Source organism: Balaenoptera physalus (genome assembly GCF_965194825.1).
Source record: "Balaenoptera physalus genome assembly, chromosome: 11".
Taxonomy (NCBI): domain Eukaryota; kingdom Metazoa; phylum Chordata; class Mammalia; order Artiodactyla; family Balaenopteridae; genus Balaenoptera; species Balaenoptera physalus.
Window position 1 is genome coordinate 23,710,289 of NC_138896.1, and position 18,352 is coordinate 23,728,640.

The 18,352-nt window shown below is 51.7% G+C and overlaps 1 protein-coding gene and 1 long non-coding RNA gene across 3 annotated transcripts; one reads left to right on the plus strand and one right to left on the minus strand.

The window, feature by feature from the left end:
* Window positions 1-1,560: 1,560 nt before the first annotated feature.
* Window positions 1,561-14,533, plus strand: LOC309638986. 2 transcript variants are annotated; one of them, XR_014251392.1, is made up of 4 exons: window positions 1,561-1,704; window positions 4,787-4,920; window positions 12,767-12,841; window positions 13,693-14,533. It is a non-coding gene; the product is annotated as an uncharacterized lncRNA (long non-coding RNA). The 2 variants fall into 2 exon arrangements; XR_014251393.1 differs by lacking the exon at window positions 4,787-4,920 and having other exon boundaries at window positions 1,563-1,704; window positions 13,693-14,309.
* Window positions 2,065-6,058, minus strand: CDSN (corneodesmosin). Its single transcript, XM_082415410.1, has 2 exons — window positions 5,886-6,058; window positions 2,065-4,111 (listed from the first exon to the last, which is right to left on the minus strand). Exons 1-2 carry the CDS (start codon window positions 5,968-5,970, stop codon window positions 2,847-2,849), a joined length of 1,350 nt encoding a protein of 449 aa, XP_082271536.1. The 5' UTR covers window positions 5,971-6,058; the 3' UTR covers window positions 2,065-2,846.
* Window positions 14,534-18,352: the final 3,819 nt, after the last annotated feature.

An 18,352-nucleotide genomic window follows, 5' to 3' on the forward strand; every position in this document is an offset into this window, starting at 1 on the left:
GGCTTATGGTCCCCTTCCTCCATGTTCAAAGCCAGAAACAGCAGGATCTTCTCACATTGCATCAGTCTGACCTCCTCTTCTTCCCTCTCCCATATTTAAAGACCCTTATGATTACATCGGACTCACCCAAATAATCCCAGATAATCTTTCTACTTTAATGTCATCTGACTAACAACCGTAATTCCATCTGCAAACAGTTTCCCTTTGTTATGAACCTCACATATTCAGTTTCCAGGCATCAGGACATGGACACATGGACATCTCTGGTGATGGGGAGGGCACAAGTCTGCCTACCTTAGATGGTCAAATGCATCCACAGAATACAAGAGATACAGAGAGAGAGAGAGAGCAGATGTTTCCAACTAAGTAGAAGGAGGGCATTGAAATGCTGTTGTCAAATAACCATGAGTTGATCATTGTTAAGGCTGAATGATGAGAGCATAGGGAGTCATTAAGTATTTTGTCTACTCTTAAATATGTTTGAATTTTTCCAATAAAAAGTGTTTAAACGCCTTTGTTTCTCTATTGCTTCCAAGACGCACCCAGACTAGGCTTCTCTTGTTGCATGAAGTTTAAATATTAGCTGTTAGATTTTACCATTCCATCCTCATCCCCAGCCCCTGCTAGCTGGCTACTGGAAGGGTAAAGAGCTCCTCTCCAGATCTGGCCAGTGGACAACATATACTCCAATAAAAATTTTTTAAAAAAGAGTGCAGGTCTGTCCAGTGGGTACAGGGCAGCAGACTTTTGGGGTGACATCCACCAGTTTTGCAGAACATTTTGACCTGGATCACACCAGAGACTAGAGGAATACTCGTGTCAGAGGCTGCATCCCTCCCACAATTGCGGTCCACAGAGACTCTGAGGGCCTTGATTCCTGTCATTGGCTGCAGTCCAGGGGGCAGATGGTAACCAAGGGTGACCCCACAGTGATGACAGAAACAGGACTGTTCTGGAGCCCTCCTCTGTCTTCAGTCAACCCTGCAGGTTGGCTCAGCTGCCCCAGGTCATTTCTGATCAACATAACATATTTCTGCTGATTCGAGAATTCAACAACAGTCCTAAATTTGGGGCCAGCTGACATCATCCCAGTAGCAGGGAATGAGCTAGATCCTAGGGTAGGGGTGAATTCCTTTGCAGCCAAGCAGAGGCTCTCAGAGGTGGCCTGTGCTTTGGGGTGAGGCTCTTCCTGTAAGGGTGAGCACAGCCCACCCTCCCCTCCTTGGGGCATGAGAGCTTCCTTGGCCTCAGTGTCTCCCCTGCTGTCTCCAGGACATAGTCGCGTGGCCCTCGGCGCCCTGTCCACTTTCTCAGTCTTCTCCCGTGGAGGCCACCTCCCCTTCCCCACTGCAGTGTTCGGCCCTCTCACCTCTCCCAGCTCTCACTCTAGAACCACAGCAGAGGCAGCAGGAGTGTGAAGGTGGAGAGGACACTGTTGGGGAGGACACTGTTCTGCCACGGGCTGGGGCGTTTCGACGTAGGCCAGTGAGTCACCGTGTTCGGCTGCACACCCGTCATGCTCCTGTCCTGTCTGTCTTTCACTTCCTCCACCCACAGCTCCCAGAACCACGCCCCCCTTGGCTCCTACTCAGTCCCCAGGAATCTGGTCCGGGCTGCTGTGTTCCAGCCTTCCCAAGGCTCCTGGTGTCCCAGAAACCCAGGAAATCAATGCTCGGGACTTCCAGAGAGGATGGCATCTAGAAGGTGAGGCCATCTAATGGATGAGGAGAAGGAGCCATGTGGGGAGGGGGAGAAAATCATTAGGGCTCTATGTAAGGAGAGGGGAGGACTGCAGAGTGAATGGGCAGTGGAACAAGAATGGATTTCCAGGGGCAACGAGAGAGAAGAGATGTGAGAGGAAGGATCTGGGAGACCAACTAACCCCTGCTTTCAGTTCAACAAATATTTATGATTTTCCTCCTTTGTGGGAGGAGCTGTAAGATGTAAGAAATACCAGGCCAACTTATGAATGAAAGTGGGGGACACAGGACCTTTAGAGGCATAGGAGAGCATCACTCAGGTCCCAAGAGGAGACCCAGGACTCCAAGAAGGCAAAAAGTCTAATCTAGTTCACACAGTTTATTGAGACATCTGTCCAGGACCCAGAGGGAGCAGGGAGCCTGCTCCAGTCTCTGCAGATACCCTGGTATCTCCCACACACAGGGAAGCCTCTGAACATTGAGGGAAGTGGCAGCCAGGAAGGGGGACTGAGATGGAGACCTTGAGAGACAAAGAGGAATGTTGGGAACTCACAAAGGATGTGGTGAGCTCTATAATGGAGGGTGGGAGTGGAATTGGGAGTGTGAGAACCCAACAGCATATCATGCTGGTTGACCAGATGGTGAAATGAGATCAGTGAAAAATGGTCATTGTTTTCAAATAACTGTTCGGATTGTGCTTTATTTGGCAAAGGGGGGACAGAGGGGCGGGGAGGGGATGGCTTGTCCAGGCATCAGAGTTACTGTAGGACATTTCAGGGGGTTCCCAGTCAAGAATCTGAATGAGTAGTGTTAGCCAATGGACTATACCATCTCAAAGAAATGGCAGAGGAAATTCTAGGGAGAGGGTATCAGGCAGGGAGGGCACTGCAGTACAATGGGAATCTAAACAGTAGGAGAGAATGAGGAAAGGGATTTGGAGCCTACAATTTGGGGAGGTAAAGAAAGAAGAGCTGATAAGGGAGAGTCTGCCACATTGGGACAATGGGGGAAGTAGAGCAGCTCTCTTGGGAGGGTGGAAACTGAGCTACCCCCATGGCTGGGCCCCTGGACTTCTTCCACCTGGGAGATGGGATGTGTGTGTGTGTGTGTGTGTATGCCTGCATATGTGTGTAGGCAAAATCTGCTTTATGGACTGTTAGGTAACTCTCCCTGGGGTAGGAAAACTTCAGGGTCAGCTAGCTGGGGCCCCAGGGGCTTCACTTGGGTTAGGATGTCCCAGATGGAGTGGCAGGGGATAGTTCCAGAGCCGCCAAAGCCACAGGGCTTGGCACCAGCTGAGGGGTCATGTTGGGAAACACCACCACAGGGATGGAAAGATGAACCAGAACTGCTGGAAAGGCTAGAACTGCTGTGGACTCCAGAGCTGGAGAGGGAGCAGGGCTCCTTAGAGCCCTTGGAGCCAACGCCATAGGGCGGGACTCCACCAGAGCCCACCGGCTGGAACACAATGGCCGAGGAAGCTCCCGACTGGTAGATGTTGGAACTAGAAGAGCTGTGGCTAGGGATGATGGGGTTGCTGGAGAAGTATTTGCCCTCAGAGATGGGGGCCCCGGCTGCAAAGGAGGGAACCCTTGGAGAGCCTTTGATGGGGTGCTCTTTGATGAAGTGGCCCACCGGGTAGATTTTGCCCCTGATGTAGGTCATGCCTGGGACCAGATAACTGTCAGAGGAGCCACCCACCACCTCATAGCTGCCATATTTGTCTACAGAGGTGATGGGGGGGCAGGGCTTGCCTGGAAGGCCACCATTGCTACAGGGGACGCTTTGACCCACTCTGGGGCCACCAGAGCCATGCTGCTCCACTACCACCACTACAGGCATTTTACCACCAGACACAGAATGGGAGCTGGAGATGTAGGAGCCAGAGTGCGAGACGATGGGTCCCCCACTGCAGGGAGAGTCAGGGATGTTGGAACTACAGGGGTGCAGCTTGGCGTTGACCTTCTGGCCACTGCTGCTGGACATCGAGGAGGTTTGGGAAACAGAAGAGCTCGAGCCTCCTCCAGACTGGGAGCTGGTGCTTCCTGACTGGGAGGAGCTAGATGCACCCTGTAGACTAGAGCTAGATCCCAAGGAGTAGCTTATCTGGGAATACCCCGTTCCTGGCTTAAATAACGAAAATCCTGAAGAACGACCATGGGTAGCAATGGATCCGCTGGAGCCACCACTAGAGCCACTGGAGCCACCACTGGAGCCACTGGAGCCACCACTGGAGCCACCACGGGAGCCACTGGAACTCGAAAGAAAACTGCTGGAACTGCTGGAGCCACTTTGGCTACTGAAGCTGCTGGAGCCCCCCTTCCCCAGGAGACAGGGGTCACTGGGGGAGGTGATACTCGTGTGGTCCTTGCAGGGGTCTGAGAAGGTCCCAATGCTCTTGGCCAAGGTCCCTGGGGAGGAAAGTCGTGGTTAGCAAGGTCCAAAGAGGCTGGACTTTCTTTCTCCCCTCCCAGACCCACCTCAGTCATCTGCTACTCTGATCTCTCACGAGAGGAGCCCGGGGAGAGTTTGGGGTGGAAAAGGCAGGGAGACCCCAAAGAGATGGAGAGCGGGGGAGACTGAGACTCTGAGAGGTGGGGGAGACCGTGGGACCAGATGGAAGGAGGAGATGAAAGACAGAACCACAGAGGACTGAGAAGGGAGGGAAAATAGCCAAACAGACGCTGAGAAAAGAGAAAGTGGGGGAGGGGCGGGGGGACCGCAGTAGAGGACAGGACACTTGAGGACTATGATTGGGTCGCCAGTTTCCCCTTGAGAGGCCAGGCTTGGGTACAGAATGGAAATTCTGCTTCCCGCCTCAGCACCGCCCATGCCAGGAAAGCTGGGTGGGGGCCAGGACATGGGGGCACGCACTGTCGCTTCAGAACCCGCTTGTACCAGCAGGACAGGACCCTGCACCCCGAGCCCAGCTCAGGGACATGAGGATGCAGCCCTCCTCCAGGCCCCTGACCTTTATCAGCTGTCTCCCAGCTGGCCAGCACCGCGTGCCTGTCTGCCCCCAGGCCCACATCTGACCGCTTCTGCCTTTACTTCTTTCCTTAACTGACCCTTTGCTCCTCACCCAGGCTCACCTTCCCCCACCCTTCCTCTGCTCCCCACCTCAACCACCTCCGGTCCCAAGTGGTGTGGACAGAGCCACGTACTTCAGGTCATACGTTTGGAGAGGCCAGATCTGCTCTGCCTTCCTCACAGCGTTACGGTGAGCACTAGATGTGACCATGTATGCAGAACGTGCTTTACAAAAGCAGAAAGCATCAGACATGATTTATTACTGCCATTCCTCCTTCGAACACCCCACCAAAAACCAGGTCTCCACAATCTGTGAGTTCCCCATTCTCTCCTCAGAAGGAAATTCAATGCATCCACCTCCACGCCAAACCCCAGCTCTGCCCGCAGCCCCGCCCCCTTCACTCTGCTGCACTAATCAGCCAGGGCCCCCCCGCGCTCCTCCTCTGCTCCCCCGATGCCACACAGCCTGCGCCCACCCACGGAGCTATGGGCAAGGTCACTGTGATCAACAGCACAGGCCCCGGAGTCACCCAGCCTGGGGTTTGGATCCCGGCTTAGCTGCTTTCTAATTTGTGATCTTGAGCCAGTTTCCTAACCTCTTCAAGCCTCAGTGTCCTCCTGTGTAGAGTGAGGACACTTGTCTCACACCATCCTTCTAATGATCAAACGGGCTAATGCATTTAAAGTGCTAGTGGAGTGTCTCGCACATAAAAAGGGCCCTATGAATGGTAACAATTATTACGACTATTAAATATCGACTCCATCTTCTAGCACTCTAATAATAATAATAACAATAATAACAACAACAGCCAACATTATATAACTCTCTAGGAATTCGACAGCACTGTGGCATACATTACTTAATTAGAGACTCATAGAGAAACTAGAGCTAGGTGTTAACTTTAGCCTCATTTTTAGAGTTTCAGAAACGGAGGCTCAGTAAATTTAAGCAGTTTACCTGAGGTGCCAAGGCAGTGAGGAGCGGCCCCCAGACTCAAGTATCAGATTCCAGAGCCCCTGCCCTTCCCCCCTCGCTGGGTCCTCTCCTGGACTCTCCCCACGCAGGGTTCCCCCCAGCCTTCCCTGACCTGGCATCTGCATTCCTGCCCCCTCCTCTCCCCACTCTCTCTGCGCCCAGGGCCCCCAGCCTCCTACCTCGCAGGAGGAGACCGGCCAGCAGGAATGCCAACATCCCTTGCCCTCCCACATGCCCTATCCAGGATGCTTGCGAAGAGCCCATCTTGGACTGTGTGGCCTCCTGAGTGAGAGCAGCTCGTGAACACCCGGAGCCTTTATGTCAGGGCTGCACATTCTCTGGGCAGGAGTCACTGTGGGGAGGGGAGGAGTCACTGTGGGGAGGGGAGGAGAGGCGGAGGGGTAGGTGCCGGGGTGGGGGGGATGTTGGTGTGGCCGGGAGGAGCTGAAGTAATCAGTTTGGGTATCTGCCTACTCAGCAGCAGGCGTGACGGCAGTGTGGGTTACCGTGCCCCTGGGGCCACCTGGCTGGCCTGCCCCGGCTCCTCGTTGCCTAACCTGGAACCAGGTGCTCTGCCCCGAAAGCCGCCCACTCCGGGGCGGCCACTCTCACCATGGGGCCCAGTCCCCTGGCTCCCTCACTCTCCTGCCTTCCCCAGTGTTGGCCTCTCTGACTCCCCATCCTCCATGCACAGATGTGGGCATTTCAACTTTCCCTTCTGTACCGGGTACCTGCTGTGGCCCCCACCCCCGCCGCACGGTTAACCCCGCCTGGGAGCCCTCCACAGCCTCTGGATCCGTGCCCCCCTTTCCTTGAGACCCACCACTCAGCTTCCACTCTCTTCCTCCGGATATAAGGATCTACACTCCACGCCCTGCTGTCACTGCCCAAGTACCATGCCTGCCACACAGCTATTATGTGTGCCACCAGTGAGCGGACCTTTGGAGTCTGCACTCCAAAGCCGGTTCCCTGACCTCTCCCTTCCGGGGGGCTCCAGGGACGGCACGCAGGTGCTGGACGCCAGGGCCTCAGCCCGGGGACAGGCCTGGGCTGAGGACCCCTGTCATAGCTGGGCCTTGGTTACTCACAGGCCACTCACAGCCCCTCCCCCAGGGGTGACCCTGGCTCCAGTGGGTGAGCAAGAGGATAATAAGACTAATTGGGAAGGTGGTGGCCCTGCCGCCCATTAATTGGCTGCCCAGACTGGATGAGCAACAGGAAGCAGCCAGCTTGGTCTGGGTAAGATCCACGGTAGGACCAAGGAGTGTCAGCAGAATCCTGGGTTCCTGAGGGATGAAGGGCAGGACTGGGGGACCAGAGCCCTGAGACCTGCTAAGAGGGGGTGGTTCCTCCTCCATCGCATTCCCCTCCCTTTGCTTGGAACCTGACCCCACCCCAGCCAATTAATTGCTCACTGGTATCAGTGTTGGAAGGAGGGACCTGGGAGTCAGGTCAGGTTCTCTGCCTCTTCCCCAAGCCCACCCAGCCCTCTCCCTGCTCCCCTGGCCTGGACTCTCATTCCCGCACTGCCCTGGTCTCCTCACAGAGGCAGCCCTACCTCCGGAGCCCTCGCTTCGTTTCTCCCTTTCTCTGTCTCCTGCCCTACTTCTGACCCAGCCCAGCACTGTCCACAGAACTTTCTGCCATGATGGAAATGTTCTCTCTCTGTGCTGCCCAATATGGTAGCCACGAGCCACATGTGGCCACTGAACATTTGAAATGGGGCTAGTATGACCAACTGGAGGAACTGAATTTTTAATTTTACTTAATTTTAATTCATTTAAATGTAAATAGCCACATGCGGCTAGTGGCTACCAGCGAATCTAGCCCTTGACTGTCCCGTAGCACCCAAAATGGGAGTGGAAGGGAGAGGGGCCATGGGGGCAGTGAGAGAGCGGCCCCTGAAGAGGGTTGATGCAGTAGGGAGGAAAAAAAGAAAACACTGGTTTTATTTTATTTTTAAATATTTATTTATTGTTTTATTTGACCACGCCGGGTCTTAGTTGCCGCACGTGGGATCTTCGTTGCTGCATGCGGGATCTTTTAGTTGCGGCATGCGGGCTCTCAGTTACAGCATGTGGGATCCAGTTCCCTGACCAGGGATGGAACCCGGGCCCCCTGCACTGGGAGCACCGAGTCTTAAATACTGGACCACCAGGGAAGTCCCCTCACTGGTTTTTAGAATCAGGATGACCTGGGTTCAAGTCCCAGCTTTGGGCAACTCACCCAACCTTTCTGAACTTCAATATTCTCATCTGTAAAATGGGAGTATTTTAAATGATGTCTACCTTGCAGGATTTCTGTGAGGATCGAATAGGAAATTATCAGAAAGATTAGATGGGACAAGGGTGTGGCCCTCTTGGCACAGGCTCTTGGCAGGTGGCGTCTGCATGTCCCGTCTGTGTCCTCCACTGGGGGATGGCAACTAAGATGGGCTCACGCACAGCCCCAGGCCCTCCCTCCCGAGTCTCCAGCCCAGCTGACCTGGAGGAGTCTCCTCTCCACTCCCCTCCGCCCCCTACAGAGCAGCAGGCATGCATGCACACGAGGGTGCAATTTAAAATGATGACGCTCCTACCGAAAGTCAGTTCCTCCCTAGAGTCTCAGGCCTCGCTGGCTCCATCTCCAGCGGGGAAGGAGGGAGGGGGCCCTGGGTGCAGGGAGGGGAGTGGCCGAGAGAAGAGGAGCCTTGAGGGTGGACAGAAAAGGAGGAATGGCTTGTGATCTGTGGGGTATTCTTTTCCAGCATAAACAGAGGTGGCAACGTTTGTCCTGTTTCCTCCTCCCACTCCTCCCAACCTGGGCTGGGACGGCCGGGGCTGAAGGAGGCACAGTCTCTCTGGGCCTCTCGCCAAATCTCCAGCCACACACACCACGCGATGGTGCGGTCACATTCCTCCTCCTGACCGCTGCCCTCCTGCCCACCCCTTCCACCCCGTCCCCCACTCATGTCCGCCCCATTCCTCCACTGCCTGCCCACACGGGGGCCCTCTGAACCCCTCTCCTCCACTCTCCCTGTTTCTTCCTGAAATCTGCCCCGATGTGTCTTACTCTGTTGTGTCCCTGGGTCTCACCCTCTCTCAGCTCAGGCCATGAAAATCTGAAGCTGATGGGGCCCGGGGGGCAGGAAAGGGCATCGGCTGAGAGACTGCCCAGGCCAGGGCGCCTTGGGGTGCTCAACAGTTAGACGAGGCCCACGGTGGCGCAGGTGGGTCTGCTGTGTTCTCCAGCCCCGGGGCTATCCCTCACCCCGCCAGCAAGTGCCCTGCCCAGTGGGAGGACTGAGTGAGAGAACGTGGGAGGCCCAGTAAACCCCACCAGACAAGACCAAGCTTAAAGCATGTGCCTCCCATACCTGTCCCTGCCCCATACCTGAAGAAGGCGGGCTGCATCCACTCCAAGCCACCCTGGGCTGCTCTGTGATGCCGCGTTCTGCACGGGGCACGGGTTCAGGGTGCACGGTCCTAAATCGCAACAAGAAGGAAGATGAACTGTCCTTGCCTTTGAGGAGCTGCAGTCCAGCTGGGAACTCACAGTGTAGAGAGAAGACGGGCCTGGAGAAATGGGGCAGGCACTTGGCTTCGAGGAAGTGGCGGGACTTTCCCTGGCCCTTGAGGAATGATGAGATGAGCAGGGAGCAGGTGGCTCAGACTCAGGGCCCTGGCGGTGCTGAAGGTGTGCTTCGAAGGAGCGCTGGCTTGGGCTGGCATGGGAAGCGTACACGCAGAGGAACAGCGGGCTGGAGGAGTGGACGGGCCGCGTGGACCAGCAGGGCGGTGATCATAACACCAGGCTAAAGGAGGGCGCGGGAACTGAGGGGTCTGAGTGGGGAGCAGCTTGGGGAGAGGAGGCTTGGGGGCAGAGAACCCCTGTTTCCTGATCGCCGACTGTGGGCCAGATATGATCCTACGTACTCAACACGTGCTCTGGTGTTTAATCCTCACAACAGCACTACAGGTAAATGTTTTTTCTCCCCCATTTCACAGATGACAAAACTGAGTTTAAATTATTTGCCCGAACCAGCTGATAACCAGCAAAAGAGTTTGGAAAGCACTCAAACCCAATCCACATAAGCCCCATTTCTTCATTCAGCTGACACCATGCCATAAATTAATGGCAGTGGTCCGTGGACAGACTTCAGAGGTTCCTTAAATCTTATAAGAATGTGTGCGAATTCCTGTGTCATCAAAGTCTCAGAAAGCAAATCCTAAGTGAGAAAGTCCCTCTCACTCAACCTTTTCTTCTCTGCATTTCACCCATGGGCCTGAAAGTAAGGACAGAAGTTCTGGAACAAGTTTTCCATGCGGGAGTCCTTGGTAGACTTAAGGCTTAGGCTTGAGAGAGGTGGAAAGGGAATGAAAAAAAAAAAAAAAAGAAGAAGAAGAAGAAGGGAAAAAGCCTGAAAGAGGAGGTTATTCTGTGGTGGGGAGTAGTGGAGAGGCCACCGGAGCCACTCTGGGCTCCAGGACCTGTGGGTTCTCCCCTCCTTTGCTTCAGTCAAAGCCATTTCCCTCTCCTGCTCTCTCTTTCTCCATCACACTCCCTCCACCTGTGGTGGACTCATCCCCCCTCACACGGGAAGCTGACACTCTGGGTCCACTGGTGTTGCTTTACCCGTGGTGGGTGTGGGTGGCCCTGAGTCATCCACACTCTCCACCTGGTCCCTCTCATGACCAAGAACACAGAAGGACAGAATGCACTTGTATTTGGACGTTCCTGCCCTCCCTGTCCTGGGTGGACTCTCCTTAGCCCAGGTGAGCCCACGTGACTGGCTAAACTATATTCAGTTTTAGTCTACCCTTCTCTGCCCTCCTCGTGGTTCCTTCCCCGTGGTAGATGATCAAGGGCAGAACCCACGTTCCACCTGGCCTGACTTCTTTACCCTCCTCTCAGATAGATTCTGTAGTACATCATCTATGCAGCCCCCATGTGACCTCAAAATGCGACAGAAACCTTTGGCTCTGGACTGTGGGTTCCACAGCAGTGGGCAAGGCACGTGTCTGTCCACTGAATTCCAAGTACTTAGGCAGTTGGTGATTTGGGGGAACAAAAGAATGAATGAATGTGTCCAGGCCACCCTCCCCCTTCTACCTTTCTCTGGAACACATCTCCCACCCACCCCCCCTCTGGTTTCCGTGCCCTCTATCCCTCCCAACCACATCTACTACCTGCAAAGCCCACTAGAGGTGCTAGGTGGGATATACCGATGGCCAAGGCCTGGCCTCCAAGCGTGCTTGGTCTAGCCGGGCAGTGGCAGCAGGCACGTGAACTGGGCTCTGACACAGAGCCACCCACCTGTGCTCTCTCGTGGGCCTGTCTGTCCTGCCCTCATTCCTCGTCAGTGACTGTCTCCCTTGAGCCACTCTTCTCTCCCCTGGATGAGCTCTTTCCTCTGAGGGATACAGCACACTTCCATTAACAAATGGCAGAGTTCACGTGGCCACGAAGAGGAAGTATGGGGATTTCCCCCTGGACAAGGCATTCATCTGATGCTGGGGTAGGGTAGGCAGTGCTGTGTAAAAAAATCGCCTAAGTGACTCTTTCAGGGACTCTCACCCCAGCATAACGTGTGACCCCTGGCTGAGAATTGCTGCTCTGGGGGGCAGTCTCCACCCCATCAAAATACATCTACTCCCTCAAAATATATTCCATGGTGTGCTCCATACTCAGCTACACTCTTCCTTCTTCTCCCCCTCAGCTCCCTGGTCCGTCACTCTCTCCTCTAGGACTGACCTCCTGGAACTTGGCCTGGTGAGCATCTACTTCTGCTCTTCCCGGCCCTGTTCTCACCCTCTTAGCAACCCCGCTTGCACCCTCCAAGTGGCCCGGGTACCACAGCAGGGACGTGGGAGCGAAGACCGGGGTTGGAGCGAGAAGCACCCTCAGCCAGTGAGTCCCGTAGAGGAAAAACTTGGCAGGCAGGGGTTCTGCCCGCCAGGCTATGTGTCCCCCCAACCCCCGTTCTTTTCCCTTCCTCCCCCTGCCCCCCTGCAAGCAGCAGGGAGTCAGCTGAGTGACGGTCATGTTCCTAGAGTCCAAGACTTCATAGCTCTGTTTAAGCCACATCTGATTTGGCCACCAGCCCTCCTGTCTTGTGAGGAGGTGAATATAGGGGCTGTGATTAGCTCTCAGAGTAACAATAACATTTTTCCTCTTCTCTGTTCTGTGGAGCGAGTGCTAGGGAAAGCAGCACTCCTTGTCTGCTCATTACGCTCAGCTATTAAATAGTCATTCTTTCCACTGTTGCTATTCACGCATTTTATTGTTTTTGGTCACCCAGAATTAGAGACCCAGCTCCCTCCTGATCCAGCAGGAAAGGGTGAAAACGGGGACTGGGGCAGAGTCTGAATGTGCTTTCAGGAGAGGCTGGAAGGACTTGTCCCAGGAGAGACTTCTAGGCAGGTTGTGGCCCTCACTGTTTCCAGGGGTGGGATCTGCAGGGGCCCATCCTCTCTCCTTCTGCCGGACTGTCCGAATCCCTCTGGCTGAGAGCTCCTCGTGGGCAGGGAGCGTCTCTCACCCCTCAGTGTGTCCCTGGTGCCTGATGCATCACCCGCACACACAGGTAACACACCAGTAAACACAGAATCCTATTGGAGAGGCGGGCGTCCCATGTCCAGCTCTGTTCTCTGGGGCCCCAGGACTAGAAGCAGAGAAGGACAAACTCCTCCTCGACAGCGTGCAACAATCAGCTCGCCATAAACATCTGCACGTGCAGGATTTATCTTGATTCTCTCAATGCTCCTAGGAGACAGAAATTATCATTTACCCTTCGGAGCTGCAGACACAAGTTCAGGGCATTAAGATGATGCCCCCTACCAGTAGCTGGAGACTTTACCTGGAATCCTGATGCTGTAGGCTACACACAGCTAGCTTTTCCTCTTCTCCCTGGATCGTTACATGACCTGGCTCAGTCTCTCATTTCATTCAGTCCTTGTGACTTGCCATCTTCTCAGAAGCCCTCTCTGACTTTCCTATTTAAAATTGTAGCCCTCCATCCCCACACTCATGGACCATATCATTCGCTATGTCCTTCCTCTTGCCTTCTTTTTCTTCATAGCTCTTATCAGGACGTGATAGCCTATTACATACAACCTGTATGCATCTGCTTGTTGTTCACTTCCCTCACTAGAAGGTAAGCCTCGGGAGGGTGGGGCCCTCCTTTCTGACTCACCGCTGTTTCCACAGCTTTAGCGCTGCCTGGCTCATGGAGGGAACTCAGTTAATAATGAGAGAAAGAATAGATAATGAATGGACCACTTGGGCAAGCAGCCTGGCCTGAATTTTCCTGAGGGCCCCAGCGCCTGCCTCATTTCACCTCATGTGACTGACTCACCTTAGAGGAGTCACCTTGGCGACTAAGAAGGCATTAGTGGGACCTGATGGAGGCCGGGCGAGTGATGGTGTTAGAGGCACAACAAGGAGGACTCTGGAGGGACACGCCTTGGAGGAGTCTCTATGCTGCCCTCTGGTGGTAGGTCGTGGAACACCACAGACGAGGAACTGAGGCTGTCAGCCTTGCGTGGGAATTTAGAGATTATTAAGGAAATCCCCTAAATTCACATCCCAGGGCCACGCAGAGATCAGATGGCAGAGTAGGAACAACGAATTGGGTCACAATCCGATGCCTTCACCACTACACCATCCTGTCTGTCCCCATCACCGTTGAGATTATGCTGCAAAAGAGAAGGGTATTAGCTGGGAAAACCTTTGGAGAGGGGTTTGGTTTAATTCGACGAGTTATTTGAGCCAGTGCTAGACACCTGGTGGGCAGTTAATTAAAGATTAGAGGGATAAAATGTACAGTAAGAGAGCTTAAGTTTATACCAAAGCAAGTCTTTGGTCAGATGAGTTTGAAACATGAAATTGGCAGAGGAGTTAGCACTTCCCTCCTGGGCTTGTACCTTAGGGTGTGCCCCTCCCTAATTTAACTTTTATCACATTTTATTGTCATGATTTATTAATACATCTTTGTTTCCTCTCTAGACACAGAGCTCCTCGAGGGCAGGGAGGACTGAAACTTCTCCCTGAGATTGTCACCATCACCTAGCACCCCACACAGTAGATGTTCAATAAATGACCATTATATGGGCAAATAGATAAACAAATGAGTGGTTTGGAGTTTCCCTGCCTAGAGATCTTCAAAGGAGAGCAGACAACCAACTCTTCTGTCTAGTCCAAAGACATTATTCGCCTGCCCAAAGGCTGAGGGCTGTGCCCAATGCTTTCTCAAGGTAACTCAGCTTCTATAATTAGATTATACCAAGGTACCAGTTCAAGGTTCTTTTCTCTTATTGGCTAAGCATTTATTGACTACGGGCCATGTGCAAGGTACGGAGCCATTGTTCTCTAAATCTATTAGAGATCCTATTCTATTATTTAATTCTATTACTCCATGTTGACATAAGATGAAATAGTGTCCCCACCGCAGTCACTCTTAGGTGAGGTCAGCCAAGGCAGATGGGGAAGAATCAGCATTGTCTAATCTAAATGGATAAGCTGGCACAGTGGGTTCCCCTGTGTTAATATTCCATAACAACCAGTCCCACTCAGCCTCCTCCCAGCTAATAAACACAGCATTGTTAGGTACCAATATCTGCTGCCTATTAATTGGTATTAAAATCTCCGATTACTTCTTGCTTTCCCTTCCCTCCCACTCATCCACCTGTTGTGTCAAACTGGGAAGAGTTGGTTTGGAACTTACATCCAGTTTTGACTTTGGCACTTGTGTTGTCTTGGAAGGTGTTATCTCTGTCAACAGTAGTTTCCTCATCTGTAAAAAGGGGTTAATAATTTGCTTTATTGAACACCTTGTGGGCCAAGTACTAGGAGAGAAGTAAGGCATACAGAGACAGACAAGGCACAATCCCTGCCCTCAAGAAGCTCATACTTTCCAAGAGGAGAAAGACATGGAAACCAACATAATGTGGAAATGATGCAAAGAGCCTGAGATCCTTTCCTGGGTTACATCAGGGACTCAGTTCTTTCCCTCACTTTCTCTCTCCTTTAAGAATGTTTTTCTCTTTCCATTCCCAACAAACTCCATTGCACTGGCTTGAGAAGTTGCTGAGGGAGGGCCAGTTTGAGGAATCCAGACTTCCTTCTTCCCTTCTTTCCCATACCTCCCTGCCACAGTACACCAAACAGGTTATGTGTGCCTCCCCACAAAGAACACAGTTCTATCCAAGGAGAAAGACTTTCAGATATGAGCTCCTGAGCCGGGCACCAAGACCTTCTCTAATTCCCCCCAACCTACTTGCTCCACAACATTTCTTTCTTCTCCAGGCTATAAACTCTTCACTCTGGGAGTTCCCTGATGGCCTAGTGGTTAGGATTCCAGGTTTTCACTGCTGCAGCCTGGGTTCAATCCCTGGTTGAGGAACTGAGATCCCACAAGCCTCATGATGAGGCAAAAAAAAAAAAAAATATATATATATATATATATATATATATATATATATATACCCTTCACTCTAAACATTTTGATCTACTCTCTGTTGCCCAAACTCACCATTCATTAATGAATTCAGCCATTCATAAAACATGTATGTGATGGTTAATTTTATGTGTCAATTTGACTGGGCTAAAGAATGCCCAGAGACCTGGTGGAACCTTACATTCAGGTGTGTCTGTGAGGGTGTTTCTGGAAGAGATTAGCATTTGAATCGGTAGACAGTGTTAAGAAGATCGCCCTCACCAGTGTGGGTGGGCACCATCCAATCTGTGAGGGCTGAACAGAACAAAAAGGTAGAGGAAGGGCAAATCTGCTCTCTGTTTGAGCTGGGATACCCATCTTCTCCTGCCCTTGGACATCGGCACTCCTGGTTCTTGGTCTTTGGACTCAGACTGGGATTTACCCCATCAGTCCTCTGATTCTTGGGCCTTTGCACTCGTACTGGGACTTAAAACCATCAGCTCCCATGGTTCTCAGGCCTTCGGACCGGGATTAAATTGCTCCATTGGTTTTCCTGGTTCTCCAGTTTGCAGACGGCAGATCGTGGGCATTCTCAGCCTCCATAATCAGAAGAGCCAATTCGTATAATAAATCTCCATGTATATTCTATTGGTTTTGTTTCTGTGGAGAACCCTAATACAACATATTCAGTGTCCATGCAGGCCCAGGCACTGTATTCCGTGTCAGATTTACACAGATGAATAAAGAGATGGGATAATGTAATTAAAATCAGGACAGGCCTCAGTTCAGATCCCAGTTTTGCCATTTTTCTCCGTATGACCTTGCATGAGTCACTGTACCTCTCCAGGCCTTTGTTTCTCTCCTCTGAGAAATGGTGATAACAATAGGGTTATTGTGCAAATTAAGTGAGAGCTTAATCTGTATGCCTTGGGCAACCGTATCCCTATTGCACGTGCGCAGTAAAAAGCAGCTGCAAGGGTTTATAGCAAACCATTCATTGTGTCTTAGGTTGGATGTTCCAGAAGCAGATCCTGAGACAAAAATTCAAGTAAAAGGGATTTATTAAAAAGTTATAAGGGTGGGGAGGAGGGAAAGGGAGCGGGGAAGTGGGACCAGGAAGGGAAGGAGGCCAAGCAACTGTGTGGAACCAAGCAAAGTCTCATAGAGGGCAACTGGGGCTCAGAAGACTCCCATATTACTCCGTCATCCAATAAGGGCTCCGGGTTGGGGTGGGGAGGGGGAGGGAAGGAGGATGTGGGGGAGAAACGTTTCCAGGTGCTTCCAGCACTTCCTGCACAGGGCAATGTCCCGGAGCCCGGAGGCACAGGTGGGCTGCTGGGTACCAAAATGTAGGTACCAAATGGTGATGGGGTCCGAGAAGAAATGCACAGAACACAGTCTCTGCCTCCAAGAGGTTCGGAGCCTAGTAGGGGAGGGGAGATGGGAATAAACATTGCCATCTGAGTTCTGTCCCAGGCACAGCTGCACCGCTGAACAAGGTGCCACGAGGCAGGGGTACAAGTGAGGGTGGGGGGCAGCGTGGGAGTGGTGTCGCGGAAGATAAATACAACTGGCTGGGGAGAGGAAGGCCATTCCAGGGAGCTGTAACAGCACACACAGGGGCACAGGCTCAGGGCCAGTCCTGAAGCAAGAGGGCTTTGGGCTGCGGGAGCCCAGTTTCCGCGCCTGCTCCTGCGCCTGCAGCCCCCGGCCCGCCCCTTCCTGGCCGGTCCTCCGGCCACGGTCACGGTCACGCAGCCTGCCTTCCTGCCGCGCCCCGCTCAGGGCCTCCAGGAACCCTCTCCTGACTACTCCAGCTCCCCGTGCGCGTGACTCTCTTCTGCATTCGTGGCGTTTACTGCCAAGGCTATTACTGTGATGTTTACTCATGTAATTATTTAGTTAATGCATCCTTACAGCCTGTGACATTGTCATTTAACTTTGCATGTAAATCCTGTCTCCCCTGGCCTAATTTTAAGCTTCCTGAGAATGGGAACTGTATATTTTTATTCGTTATATTCCCCCGTGGCACCTGACATTGCAGGACATATTGAGGGTATGAGATAATGATTGAATGAATGAGTGAATCTAGTCCACTTTGAGGCCTATTAAATTACAGGCTCACACCTACAATTCGCACCTGTTCTAAGATTACTTCCAAACTCTAAACTTAGGGGGATTTTTGTTTGTTTTGTTTTATTTCGTTTTGTTTTTTTCAAACCGATCACATATAGGTTTTGATAGCAGTTACCATGTAAGCAAACTGGGTCCTAAAGCGGTGGATTTTAAGGTCAGGGAACCGTCATTTCTTTTAGGCCCTTTTCAACTCCACCCTGGCCAGCCACTTGATTGAAATCAGGCCATTGGGATCTCTGGGCTCCTGCCCTTCCAACTTTCCTGCTCAAATACACCCTTAAAGAATTTGGGGAAACTATGTACCCCTTACACATTTTAAAGTCAACAACTAACATTTTTAATTTTCAGTTTAAATACTGCAAAGGGTATACTTTCTGGGAAATTGTAAATACTTATATATTTAGAAAGTCACATCACTCTTTTAAATGCAGTGGATGAAATATAACACCATAGCCCTTTCATGTTCATTAACACCCTTTTAATAAGTGAAAGTCCATTAGCCAGTCAGCAAATTTACCTCATTTATTTTTCTTTTTAGTTCCTTTTTCCATTTCATTTTCCCTGTAGAGTTTGGTCCTAATGAAATATTGTTTTCATTGTATCACCTTTTTTGTATTTTAGTGTATTTTTGGAAAGTCTTTTATTGTATATCTCTGTAACAAAAATATGTACATATCAATAAATTGGAATTTATTTCCTGTGACCATAAGACTATATTAAAAACCATTATTCTGCCCTGGGTTTATAATTACAATTATTAAAAGATGCAATTGATCAAAACTACAAATATTGACAATGATTAAACAGAAAAGTAAACTTCTACTAAAAATTCATCTCTTCATGAGATGGAAAGGGTTGATTTTTATTTTCCATTGACTTCATTTGGTAGCTCCAGGAAGCGCACCCAGGTTCAGTTCAGGGTGGGCGAGAGAGCTCGGCCTTCCTCTGTCTAGTGAGAGAAGGGTCACTTGTTAATGGAGGCATGTGGAAAAGGAGAACAGTTCTCAGGCAGATTCATTTTAGGAAGGGACACATATGCTTCTGGAAATTGATCCCCTTAAAACTTAGTCCTGCCCACATCTCCCTGGGAGAGTT

Bases quoted from the DNA above. Each gene is read 5' to 3' on its own strand.
- CDSN (XM_082415410.1), bottom strand. From the start codon at position 5,970: ATGGGCTCTTCGCAAGCATCCTGGATAGGGCATGTGGGAGGGCAAGGG. The intron at 4,112-5,885 runs GTAGGAGGCTGG...TTTCCTCCCCAG, and splicing joins GGCCGGTCTCCTCCTGCGAG to GGACCTTGGCCAAGAGCATT.